At 46.2% G+C, this 13,837-nt stretch overlaps 1 protein-coding gene across 1 annotated transcript in view; it reads left to right on the forward strand.

The window, feature by feature from the left end:
* Positions 1-13,837, forward strand: part of PPARG (peroxisome proliferator activated receptor gamma) — a 119,664-nt gene that overhangs the window by 73,690 nt on the left and 32,137 nt on the right. Inside the window, exons 3-4 of the mRNA XM_056129503.1 lie at positions 1,194-1,363; positions 7,856-7,994. Of these exons, the coding sequence (XP_055985478.1) occupies positions 1,194-1,363; positions 7,856-7,994 (309 nt within the window). The remainder of the gene's footprint in view (positions 1-1,193; positions 1,364-7,855; positions 7,995-13,837) is intronic.

The raw sequence follows: 13,837 nt of genomic DNA on the forward strand, positions 1-13,837 counted from the left end.
TGTTAAGTCTCTTACGGATGACTCTTCACGTCCCTACTGAGTTCCAATACAGCATCAGACTCAGGGCAAACTTGAGTTGCACTCTGCAAGATACAATACAGTTCTCTGATGCTGCTTCCTTGATTCTTATCACTTTGTGGTCGGTGTGTTGCCACCCTCATTGGCCACCACTGTTTGACAATAAGAAGTAAGAACTTCTTGGATTTCTAGTTTCTTTTTAGATTAAATAATATACTTGGTTATATTCATACGTGTGGTTTGCAGTTGAGCCGACTGTGGAAATTTAATCGTCCTGATCCTAGCCAGCAGGAAGATAGAATGTTCTTTCCATACATGCTCTCAGACCCCCATCAAAGATCGTTTTACAAACCCCCACCTCTGAGTACTGATGGGAGGAGCCTGGTCTCTCTCTCTCTCTCTTTTTTTTTGGTGAGCACTTCTTAGGGAGTCCAGGGTCCATTCCTAAAGCTATTTAGCCAACTAAGTTGGATGGTTCAATACTTGGGCCCATGGTGAGCCACCTGGGACTATACCCGGCTGTGCTGGGAATCGAACTTGGGCTCTTGCACAAGCAAGCCAGGTGACCCAGCCCTTTGGGCTACGCTCAGACCTATCCTTTGCCACGTGCCTTTGAGATGGGCTCCCTCTTCCCTGGATGGGGCAGGCTTGCTTCTGCACTTTTCACAGACACAATTAAAATGCATGGAAACTGCAGCCTTTCTGTGAAAACATGTTGCTTTATTGTATGAAAACACGTTACTTTAGTGAGGAACACCAGCTGTGGAAGGGCCCCCCCTGAGGGGGGAGTGGGGAGCAAGACAACCTGGACTGTTTCCAGTGTGGCAGTCCCATGAGAGCCTGAACATTCCGGGTGTGGAAGGGTCACCGAGCCCCGGTTTATTCTCAGTGATGCCCAGAGCTATGGGCACCTCCGTTCTCCTGTGTATTTTTCATGTCCCACCTCGGTACCCCCAACAGAGCAGGCAGGAATCAGAGTGAGCACCACAAGCTGAGCCCATGCTCTGCATGCAGGAGGCCCCGGGTTCGGTCCCCAAGGCCTGCTGGGAGTGACCCCTGGGCACAGAGCCGGCTGTGTCCCAGAAACAAGCAAATAACCCAGTGGGCAGGAGAGGGTGTCACAGCAGCCTGCCCCACTCCTGGGATCATGATCTGCTCATGTGCTCTGCCCACAGGTGCCATCAAAGTGGAGCCCGCGTCCCCACCATACTACGCGGAGAAGACGCAGCTGTACAGTAAGTCTCACGAGGAGCCGTCCAACTCCCTCATGGCCATCGAGTGCCGCGTGTGTGGGGACAAGGCTTCCGGCTTCCACTACGGCGTCCACGCCTGTGAAGGGTGCAAGGTAAAGACCTCTCGGGCCTCCGGGAGCCCACCCACCTCCTCCCTGTCAGATTCCACCTTGCAAACGCAGAGCCGGGAGTGGGAATCCAACGGCCAATCAGTCCTTTTGCATTTTGCAGGAAGCCCTTTCTTCCAGAGATGGAGCCCAGGGCTAATTTGGCCCTTGCATCCTGCCCACTGGAAACAAATGAGAGTGACTTTAATTTTAATTTAATTGTTTGAAGCCCTGGGTCGAGGGGACGGGCAACGAGGACCCAGGCCAGAGCTCAGATCCACGGAACCCTTCCGTGGCATGTTATAGTTGATGTTTGGTCTTCTCTAATCAGTGCATGATTTTGTGTACGTAAGGCTTGATCGATCAGTGGTACGTAGGTAAATGGAGAGGAGGGAAAGAGAATCTCAGAGTTGAGTTTGTCGATAGCCGAAATGAGGAATTAGCATGATTTGTTCAAGATCACCCAGGGGTGAGTGGCAGAACTATGACATAGCACACCCAGCCTCCTCAGTCAGCACTTTTTTTTCTTGTTCCAGTATTGCTTTGAGTCAGGAAGTATGAACAGGCAACGAACTATAACTTTTGTAAGGAAGAGACTATTGTTCTCACCTCCACTCCTTAGGGAAAAAGGTATATTCTCGAAAGGTCAGACATCCAGAAATTTTCTGCCCAGTTATAAAAAGTGTTAAGCAGCTTGTTTTAATATGTAAGTCTCTTAAGATAGTTTTAATATACTTGGTCGATAAAATACAGGTATTTGCTCTCTACTCCAGGGTTCAGAGTAGTTCATCGATAACTCTCTACCTTATAAAATAAATACTCCTTATTGAAGATCAGACTCAGTTCCTCAGTTAGGCTTTTTATTTTCTCAGAATCAAGACACATATAATATCAGTTGAATAGACGATAGAATACATACATGGATTCTGAATTAAGTAATGGGCCAATTTTTAAAAAAACACTAATATTAACTGAATTTCAGCTATGTGCCAATTATTATATGAGATCATATGTTTTTGTTTAGCCACATTATTTCCATGATGTGGACATTACAAATTCAGTAAGAATCAGTTTATTACTTGAAAGTCACCTAATAAATACAGTATTGACTGACTTTGGAAAAGAAAGCCATTCCCTATACTCCTCGTCCAAAGTAAGTGGCCAGTCACCCTACAGCCGCAAACCTAAGTCACCTCCTGTATAAAGATCACCTCACCAAGACCTTGCTCATCCCTCAGCTCTGAAACGTCAAATGACTGCTTACGTGGACCAGAGAGATGGTACAGGATTGAGGCTCTTGCCTTGCATGCCAACTCTGGTTCAAGTCTCGATACCACATATGGTCCCCCGACCACCTCCAGGGACCCCTCCTAAGCACAAAGCCAGAAATAGCCCCCAAGTGCCACCAGATGTGGCCCAGAAACAAATAAAGACCCTCTTTCAGCACTATGATAAGTGGTGTTTTATTTTAAACCCTAAAACCCACTCCAAGCCTATCCAATCCGTGATCTTGTATAATCACGATGTCTAATCAGTCATTTCAGATCTTGGAGAATGGTAGCACCCTATCACTTTATGGGCTCAGCCCGTGCCATGTTGGAGTAATGGAATGGCTGTGGAATCCTAAGAGGCCATTCTGTTTCGGTCACCATGAAAAGTTTCCTTAATTTAAAAAAAAAAGCAGCATGATTGGTTTGCAAATAAGTTTCTATGTTGCATAAGCTGATGAGACCCTTGGGAAACTAGGGCTGTGGGAGCCAATCCTTCACCTTGACTCTTCATATCATTTGGTGGCAGATAAACTTTCTGAGAGAAGCTAACCCTTGAAGGACAGAAATGCTGGCGGAAGTTAGAAGTCTGCTCTGTGGTATAAACCAAGTTCTAAAAGCAAGAGAGAAATGGCATGAACAAAGAGAACAAAGGGAGGGGAAAGTAGCCAAAAAGAATAGAAAAGGTGTGACTAGAGTGATAGCACAGTGGGTAGGGCATTTGTCTTACGCACGGACAACCCGAGTTTGATTCCCAGTATCCCATATGGTTCCCCTAGCACTGCCAGGAGTAACACCTGAGTGCAGAGCCAGGAGTAGCCCCTGTGCATCACTGGGTGTGACCCAAAAAGAAAAAAAAACAGGAAAGGTGAAGAGTCTAACACATTGAAGTTAGGGATGGAAAAGGTAAAAGGCAGAGACAGAGAACAGATGCATAAAACCAGAGAGAACAGGGCAGTTCTTAACCTACCATCAAGAAACCAACCAACTAGCCCTGAAAATTAGAAGAAAACTAAGAAGATCCTATAGTAGCCCACAGTAACCAGCCAGCTACCCAAAGCTTGGATCACAGACTTACTAAACTAAAATGAAACAAAACAAAAGCTGTGCTAACCTTGGAAGGGTAAATAGACCTATATTCATTATAAAGATAAGAATAAGAAAAATGTTAGTGGGATAGTATAATTTGGCTTCTCCAAGTATGAGTCATCAGTTCTCAAAGTGTGGTCTGTCAACCTCCAGGGACCCCACTGAACCCCCCAAGGCCCCCAGGAGGTCGAAAGTATTTTCATAATAATACCAAGTTGTGATTTAGCATTTTCACTCGCATCCTCTGAGGAGTGTCAGTGGAGTGTTCCAGAAGCCCCACGACATGGAATGATAGCATGGCTTTGATCACTAATGGGATGCCTGCCTATATTTTCTTGTACATAATCATTTCTCAGATTTCATTTCTGATGTGTGTCAGGACAGATAGCCTGCACAAGCGAAGACCATTTCTAAGGGAGCTAAGGGGACTTGCAGAATAAAATTATTCTCTGGAGGATAAAGCAGGGCCAGCCTGCACCACTTGGGAATGAAGAAAGGCGCCATCACATTCTGATGCAAGTAAATCAGGCCAGTGGCCCCCTGCCTCCAAAGACCACTCTTGGCTTCCAGCAGTAGTCCACGGGAATCCAGGAAAATGAAAGGAGCCAGTATATCTGACTCACCTGTAAGCGTTTTCTGATAGGTGCTCTAATCATTTAAGTGCTCATGGCAGAAGTTTGCCCACAAACCTGCGGATGAATTTATGGATTGAAAAAAAAATATAATTGGTGGTATTGCTCAAGCTAGCTGTCAGCCGGTCTTCTTAAACAATTTTACCACGCAAATGAAACAGATTTATATTAGTGGTCCTTGCCAAAATTCCTAGTGGGAGGAAAAGCTTGAATCTGCATGACAGAGAAATAGGGACAGATTCTTGACTGTGTTCATGTGCAGACTTCGGGGAAATAACAAACTTTTGGCCGCCGGAGCACACAGACACCTCAGAGCTTGCAAAACTCTCATTGATTCAGCTTGCAAATTGGATGCTTTCTTTCCTTTTTCTCCCTGTTTCTCTCTCTTGGAGGTTTCATCATATGTTTATGTCTTTAAGGAAGGATCATTTAGGAACCTCAGGCAAACCTAAAGATATCAGTAAGGTACCTCCTGCCACAACAGCTGGTCGGAGTACTTTTAGCCTCCTCAAATTAGCAGGACTGTTCTTTGGTCTAATTGCTTCTGAAGCTTCATTCAAAGTAAGAACAGTTACAGAGAGGTTGGAGGTATTTTTGAAAAAAGGAAAACCAAAAATAAAGGAACCTCTCCATCACAGACAAAACTAGATTCTGAATAATGTACTGAAATTCAACCACCAATCCAATGACCAGAAGACTGGGCATTGAACCGGTGCATCATTTCCTAGTCTCTAGAATGAGAATAAAGAAAGCTGGGGCCAGGAGGTAGTGCAATGATTGGATCCCCAGCACTGTGTAGATCCCGGGGTATCCTAACCGTGGCCCTGGAGGGCCCTGCACCGCATCCTCAGCCCCACTGTGCATGCCTTGCATGTATGAAGCCCCCGGATTTGACCCCTGACACTGCTCCACATCCTAGTGTGAGCCCCAGCTTCAACCCTTGTGGCCCCACAGTTCAACAAGTAAATGAATAAATTCATAATACACAACTGTGGTGAGGGGAGGGGGTGCTGCAGGTTTGCAAAGATTTTATGCACAGGTGCGGTGCTGAGGTGATGTGGAGGAGAATGTCCCTGGGACTGGAGACTGGTACAGCGGGTAGGTTCCTCGTCTGCACGAGGCTGACCCGGACTCTATCCCTGAACCCGGCCCGCGTGTGGTTCCCCAGAGCTGCACCGAGAGTGATCCCTGAGGACTGAGCCAGGAGTAAGCCCTGAGCACCGCTTCCTCTGCCACCACAAAAAAATAAGCAAATTTGAAAGAATGATCCTTTAACATCGAAAGTACCCTGTATCAGTCCAAAAAGAAACAAAAAGAGGGAAAGTGATCTTCCAAAGGACTTGTGAAGGCTCTGTAAGGATCCACCAAATAGCAGAGACAGAAGTGTTTTCTCTTTTGGCAGATGAAAAAATGATTTTCCTGAAGTATTATTGTGAGTGTGACTACATCCTGGGCATAAGAGACCAGCCCTGCCATCACAGAGTTCACAGTTTTAATCAGAGGCTGGGGTAGGACCAGCAAATTAACTCCAAGTAAATTCTATAACATGGTAAAACATTAAGAGACTGTTACAAAGCTACTGGCCGGAGGGGGCAGTCAGAGAGACCTTGCATGCAGCTGACCCCAGCTCAGTCCCCATCACTGCCTTAGGTCTGTCAAGCCCCACCAAGAGTGATCCATGAGCACACACCCAGCCAAGAGTAAGCCCTGAGCACTGCTTGGCGTGGTCCAGATCCCACCCAAAGAAAGCCATTTAGTTAAAACCAACCATAGCATAAAGGGTGTCAGGGTTCCAGGGGGATCAGGAAGGACAACAAACCACATAGGAAAGAGATTGGCGAGCATCCTTGGCAGGAGACAAAGTGTGGCAGGAGGCAGGGAACAGGCAAGTGTGTTTCAGAGAAAGAGATGGAGGGAATTCAAACCCCTGCACATGGCCGGCCGCCAGGTTTGCAGTCAAGTCAGCACTAGAAGGAATCAAGACTTGGGAACCAAAACCTGGACAGGCCAAATGCGTGGCATGGGAGGGTCTGGGTCATTCTGGGCTTTTTTGTGAAAATGGGACCAGATAAATATAAAAGGCCTCAGTACTCCTACATAAGTATATAAGAGTTTCAGGAGCATAGAAATATTCTGAACCCCAAAAACAGAGTTAGAAAGCATTTCTGATTAGAATTCCCACCCCCACCCCCCCCCCCAGGTCTTTCAAAAATCAGGCAAACAGGACAAAATTCACTTTGCCTTCAATGCACATATTTGCTGTTTTGGCAGCACGTCAATTTTGGGGCAGAGTGTGTGTGTGTGTGTGTGTGTGTGTGTGTGTGTGTGTGTGTGTGTGTCGGGGGGGGGTCGTTATTCTTTTTTCCTGCCCCACCCTGATCCCTTTTTTCTATACGGTACAATGATTTTGGAGCACTATCCAGTGCAGAAAGAAACAAAATGAATTTTGTAGGACATTATGCAACATAGGAGGATTCCATAAAATTATTCACATGTGGGTTTTTATTGGCCCTGATCATGCTTTAGAATGACATGATTATAGCTTCGCCAAACTGCTTAGCACGATTATAAAGGCTGGGCTGCTGCTGAAATGACTTGCAGAGAGTCGGGGCTGATTACATGGTGTTTGCTTCACGTTGCATTACACCCAGCACACGCTGAGCAGACCGAACTCCAGATGCAGAGCCAAGAAGCACGGAATGACACCAATTGGATGCGGTCTTTGTCCACGGGCTGGAAAGGGACACTGGAGACTTTCTCCGGGGTTGAGCAGAGACACTGAGTTCCAGGGAGGTTGCGACACTAAGCTAGGTTAGCAGTGACAGAGCATGTCGAGAAACTGTCCTTTCTGGGGCCGGGATGTACCACAAGCAACAGCTCAAGTACGTGCCGTGCATATGTGAGGCCTTGGGTTGGATGCCCAGCACCACATGTACCCCAAGCACCCTAGGGAAGAGCCCTGGTCACCCCGAGGATGGCCAGATGTGGGCCTAGAAGCAACAACCCCAAAACAGTTAAGTGGTAATTTACAAAGAAAACACACACACACACACACACACACTCACACACTCACACACCACACCCTGTTCTCTGGATGGAGGGGTCAATCTGATTCAGAGAACTTTGGGGATAGTGAGGGACAGGTACAGCAAGAGAAGAGGCTGGTCTCCCCCAAATTGACCAAGTGTTATAAGCCATGGTAAATCAATAACATTTTAATTGTGTGTGTGTGTGTGTGTGTGTGTGTGTGTGTGTGTGTGAAGCAAAGTAGTTTTATTTCAAGAACTTGACTTAGAGAAGTGTAAGAGGAGAAAAGGAGACAAATTCATGTTCAAGAGAAAGCCTGGGCTTCTCCAGAGTAAAAAAAAAAAATCCAGTAACATTTAAATGGAAAAAAAAAGGGAAGAAAGGACCATCGCAGACGCCCGGGCGGACAAGATGACTTCACTGGGTGCTGCCTGACTCCGACACCAAGCTTTCTTCTTTTCTCTCCCGTGTCCCCCCTGCAGGGTTTCTTCCGGAGGACAATCAGGTTGAAGCTTATTTACGATAGGTGTGACCTTAACTGTCGCATCCACAAAAAGAGTCGAAATAAATGTCAGTACTGCCGATTTCAGAAGTGCCTTGCCGTGGGGATGTCACATAACGGTGAGTGAACCCGAGCACCGCCTGTAGGCGCCCTCTCTTGGGTCACCAGATGGTCACCAGTAGGTCACCACTAATGCCAGGTTGGCAGGGAGGGCAGTACCTGTGGATGAGACAGTCATTGCCCAGGGATGCCAGGCCGTCTACACTTGTCATGCAGAATTCTGTGTTTGGTCATCTGCCATGAGAAGAGGGGCAAAGGAGAAAAATCCAGAAGGTGCAGGAAATGACAGTAGGATTTTAAAACAGATACTACAGGTAATTATGGGATTTTTTTTTAATTTATGTTTTTGGTTTTGGGGCCCCAGAGTTGCTCAGGACTTTGTCCTGGCTCTGCGCTCAGGGATCACTTCTGGCAGGTTTGGGGCCCCCTATGGGATGCAGGGATCAAACCCAGGTGAGCTGCATGCAGGGAATACTCGTTGTACTATCCCTCTGGCCCCAGTTGTGACTTTATCTTTTCATGTTGCTTCAATAGTATTAAAAAGCACAGCTCTACATTATCTGAAGATGAATGCAAAACAGGTGCTTATTCCTAAGTATTTTGAAGGATTCATTTGTGAAGCCATCAGGACCCAGAGTTTTATTCCTGGGAAGGTTTTAAATTATCAACTTAATTTCTTTTTTAAAGATATAGGGCTATTCAAAAGTAGAGAGAGAGTATGGGGACTATTGTCTGCCATAGAGGCAGGGGGAGGGTGGGAAAGCGGGGGGGGGGGGGTATACCGGGGATACTGGTGGTGGGGAATGTGCGACTGGTGGAGGGATGGGTGTTTGATCATTGTGTGATTGTAACCGAACCCAAACATGAAAGTTGTTGTAACTATCTCACAGTGATTCAATAAAATTTAAAAAAAAAAAAAGCCCAGCTCTGTTACCTTGCATGCAACCGACCTGGGTTTGATCCTCAGCACCACATATGGTCCCCCAAATTCCATCAGGGTGATCCCTGAGTGTCAAGCCAGGAGGAAGCTCTGAGCACAGCCAGGCATGACCCCAAAACCAAAACAACAGCAACAAAAATGTTGTAGATATACTTGAATCTCTTAGATTTGTCAAATATCACTTATTCCTTTCAAAAACCACAGAAATATCAAATTGAATTCAAAGTCATATTTTATTAGCTATCCTATTTTTTCCTTTCCCCTCCCTCACTACTAATTTATTAAAGTCAGAGTTTAAACTGATCTACTAAGATCTATAGACTCCAAAGCGTCTGTGAAAATTAAAATGTTCCATCATACCGATGCTTGGATTTCACGGGAGAAATCATCAAGATGACAATCACGGATTGGTTGATATTCAACTCTTTAAAGTTAGCTCATAGGGGCCAGAGCGATAGTGCAACAAGTAGGTTATTTGCCTTGCACGAAGCCAACCCAGATCAATGCCAAACATCCCATGTGCTCCCCCGACACCACCAAGAGTGATCCCTGAGTGCAGAGCCAGGAGTAACCCCTGCGCATTGCCAGGTGTGGCTCAGAAACCAAAAAATAAATAAATAAAATTAGTTCACAAAATTGTCTTTGTAGGAATGTTGAGTGTGGGGTTATTTCATCTAAGAAAGGGGGCGTATCCTGAAGGGAACTGTGAGCCGTTGCCGCACTGGATGGAAATGTGATTCATCTCCCCTACAGTTGATTGCATCAATCCGGTGGCACCATATGAATGCAGTCACCAATTACCAAAAAAAAAATCATTTGCTGGTTTCAATCCATTCGTTTTCTTTATATTCCAGATCTCATAAATCTTAAGGGCGCGTTTTCAAGTCAAGGGTCATATTTTAGATGATGCAATCAAGTTGCAATAAACTTATCCTATCTTTATGAAGAAATCTTTGACGTTAAGGTCGTTATCCCAAAGACTTCCTGGGTGAGCCTGCCAATGGTGCTTCTACACAGTCAAGTAAAATATAGCTTCTGTTGCATCCAGTTTATGGGCAAGCAGTAATTCAAAGCCCAACCATGTGTAGTATTGACAGTATAGTTTGCTCTTCCCAGCAAAGTCACAGAAAACTATCGTGAAGTTGGTAATTACATCATCCTTTTGACTCTTCTTCCCTTCCTCTTCCCCCTTCCCCTCTGCTCTCTCCGCCTTCCCGCCTCCCTGTCGCTTGAATTGCAAAGATATTTATGATGGAGTTTCAGGATATATTGTTCCGACACCCACCCTTTCACCAGTGCCCATTGTCCTCCAATGGTGTCCCCAGCTTTTCTCCCATCCCCCAGCCTGCCTCTGTGGCAGGCACTTTTTCCCTCCCTCCCTCCCCCATGGTCCTAGTGCTCCCTTCCCTAATTTATCCCCACCTCCACTTACACCACCACCACCACCACCACCACCACCACCACCACCCCCCCCATCCCTTGCTAAGTTTCCTCCTGAGACCAGTTCTCCTGCTCTTCCTTTCTATGGCCATTGAGCCTTTGATAACCCCCTACGAGGTTTCTTTAGATCCCACATATGAAAGATCATTCTGAGCCTGTTCCTCTCCCTCTGATTTCACTCCACATGATACTCTCCAGATCTACCCACATTGCAGTACATTGCAGGACTTTGTCTTTTTAAGGCTGTTCAGTATTCCATTGTGTAGATGTACTGTTGTTTCTTTTTTTTTTTTTTTTTTTTTGCTTTCTGGGTCACACCCGGAAATGCACAGGGGTTACTCCTGGTTCATGCACTCAGGAATTACCCCTGGCGGTGCCCAGGGGACCATCCGGGATGCTGAGAATCAAACCTGGGTCGTCCGCGTGCAAGGCAAACGCCCTACCTGCTGTGCTATCACTCCAGCCCCGTAATGTTATTTCTTTATCTAGTCATCTGTTTGTGGGCACTTAGGCTGTTTCCATATTTTGGCCATTGTATACAGTGCTGCAATGAACATCGGGGTGCAGATGTTGTTTCTGATTTGTGCTTTGGAGCCCTTGGGGGGATTCCAGTAGTAGCATTGTTGGCTGTTGTGGAAACTCAATTCCTAGCTTGTTGAGGAATGTCCATATTGTCTTCCCAAAAGACTTTACCAGTTGATGTTCCCAGCACTCCTCCGTATGTTGCAGCCAGTATCAGCGTCTCCTCTCGTATCTTAGCATCTGCCAGTTGCCCAAGTTGCCCAAGTAGTTAATTTCACCAACATGTGTTGGTGTCATCGAAACGACATTCATTGGCCAGAACCAACTGTTCTCTCCCAGGCCTGATGCTCAGCAGTTGAAAGCAGCATGATGCAGGTTGTGTAATGATACAGCCCCAGAGGGCAGGTCCAAACTAAGGAAGGTTTCACTGGCACATTTGGTGAGGGACATAGTGCCAAGGGGAGGCTCTGCAGGGAGAACTTCACTTAGCGCATGGGAGGGTGGGAGGGCGTGTCTTTAGCATTCTCCCACCTGAAAACGCTTGTTGCTCCAACATCCACTTTTGGGACTGGCTGACAAAAGCGCTCAGAGGTGGACTTGGTGTGCTTTAGAAGCGGTTGGTTGGTTGGTTCGTTGGTTGTTTTGTTGGTTGTTTGGTTGTTTGGTTGTTGGGTTGTTTGGTTGGTTGGTTGGTTGTTTGATTGGTTGGTTGGTTGGTTGGTTGGTTGGTTTTTCTAAGTGATTGAGATTTAAAAAAAAATATCCAGAACTTTGGGGCATTGAACAGTCCTTCTTGCCTGGCCCCTGGGTCTTGCCAACGATGGCATCAACTGTACCTGAGTGCTCCCAAACACTGTCTGTTTCATCTCTGTCTAGATGTCACCCTTAGAAGAGAGTTCTAGAAGAAGGAGAGCAGTATACAGAGCTGTTCTCCTGGCCTCCCAAAGGTGCAGAGCCACTGTCCTGGTTTTCTGTTTGGAGGGAACAAAACTGCTGCCTGCAGAATCTGATTTGGGGGCAGTTCTGGACATGGAATATCAGTCCCATGCCTGTGTGCTGCTCTAAGGCTTTGTGCTAATGTTCCCAGCCCCTGGCTGCACACTTTTGCTCCGAACACTCTCACAGACTGACATTGCTGCTTCAGTCCAAGAACTCACACACACACACACACACACACACACATACACACACACACACACACACACGTTTATAGTCTTCAAACGTAATGTCTGTGTAATGTCACTGTTCCTGACATTAGTCCCATTTCTTAAAAGTGCCCCCTTTTATTTTCCATAAGCTAGTCTTTCAAATTTCTGACTAGTGATTAATTTATATTCTGTGCTGCTTTTCCCATATAAACTGAATAATAAAATTTTAAGTGTGGGTTGTACAATTTTAAAAAATCTGAAGTCGAGGCAGGGAGGAACTTGGAGCAGGGACCCCAGAGCTCGACGCCAGCATTGTGTGCCCCCTGAGCACTGCCAGGGAGTACCTCCCCCCAATAAAATAATAAAATAATTTTTAATTTGAATGAAATAAGAATTGACTTAGGTTACTTTTCTATCATTGGACTCATTTTCCCTATGTGATTGAGATTGGAAGCAAAATTATCTATTTCAAGAGCACCAACGTGCATGTGTGAGACCCCAACTTTAATCCCCAGTTCCACAAAAATTGTTTTTTCAAATATTTTACACAAGTATAAAAAAATTAGTGAAACTCAGTTTTTCTCCTTAGAATATCTTCTACAAAAGATAATTTTTCTTTCTATTAGAATCAAGCAAGCTGACAACTCTAAAATGAGTTTCTCAACAGCATCAGAAAAATACAGGGGGGGAAAAATGGCTTCACAGATTCAGGGGATACTCAGCATCTTTACAATCATTCTCTCTTTCCTTGTACCCAGAGGATCTGGCGCATATTGCAAAAGAAAAACTAAAAGGAAAAGGGATACGTCTGAAGGACAAGGTTCATCTTCAACATGGATTCCCCCCGTCATGTGTCTTCTTCATGGTGTAAAGGAAAATTGCCAGGGCTGGAGCAATAGTACAGTGGGTAGGGCATTTGCCTTGTATGTGGCTGACCTGGGTTCAATTCCCAGCATCCATATGGTCCCTCGAGCACTGTCAGAAGTAATTGCTGAGTGCAGAGCCAAGGGTAACCCCTGTGCATCATCGGGTGTGACCCAAAAAGCAAAAAAAGAAAAGGAAAATTACTCCAATTAACTGTTATAAAATGCAGCCAAGGAAGGGTCCCCAGGCACGAGCCTCTCAGCTACAGGGATTTGGTGACTGACCCACGTTCCTTACCACCTCCATGCTGTCCATCAGGCAAACTCTGCACCTATCACTTCTGCCACATGATGGGCCTCTCTGCCAGAGGCTCTTAGGCCACTGTCAGCCCGGTCTTGTTCCCTGTCCACCTAGGAGCAGTGACAGTGGACATAGCCCCCGAGAAAAGGGAGCCTCCCTGCCAGTCTATAGCTGGGACCATACACTGCCTTAACAAGAATGGGGTAAGGCTCCATCACAGAACGATGCAGTTTGGTACTTTAGAGCTCCTGAGTTCAGTTTTCCTACCACCATCCAAGGGACTGGAGGAAGAAAAGGATCCAGATCCCCAGGAAAGAAGGGAAGGGCGCCCTGGGCACTTGGAGAATTGGAAACCCTCTCACTAAAAGTGAGAGAGTGTCAGTCAAGAGGGTTGTCCGAGGGGTCTGGGAACCAGAAAGCCAGAAGTCCCCGAAATACAGGAACGGCGTCTACATTTTCGGCTGAAGGGAGGGACCAGTCAGTGGGGACACCACGGGCTAGGAGGGTTGGAACAGGCTCCCTTTCCGGGCATGGGAAAAGCATTAAGACTTGGGTTTGGTTGGGTTAGACTGAGTTGGGTTGGTTGCAGGGCTATCCCCAGCAGTGCTCAGGGACTTCTTCCCAGGCTCTATGCTTGTGGGGGGAGGGGGTGTCACTCCCAGAGCTTCCAGGGATGCATGTGGTTCTG

This window comes from Sorex fumeus, unplaced genomic scaffold, assembly GCF_029834395.1.
Source record: "Sorex fumeus unplaced genomic scaffold, SorFum_2.1 ptg000072l, whole genome shotgun sequence".
NCBI lineage: Eukaryota > Metazoa > Chordata > Mammalia > Eulipotyphla > Soricidae > Sorex > Sorex fumeus.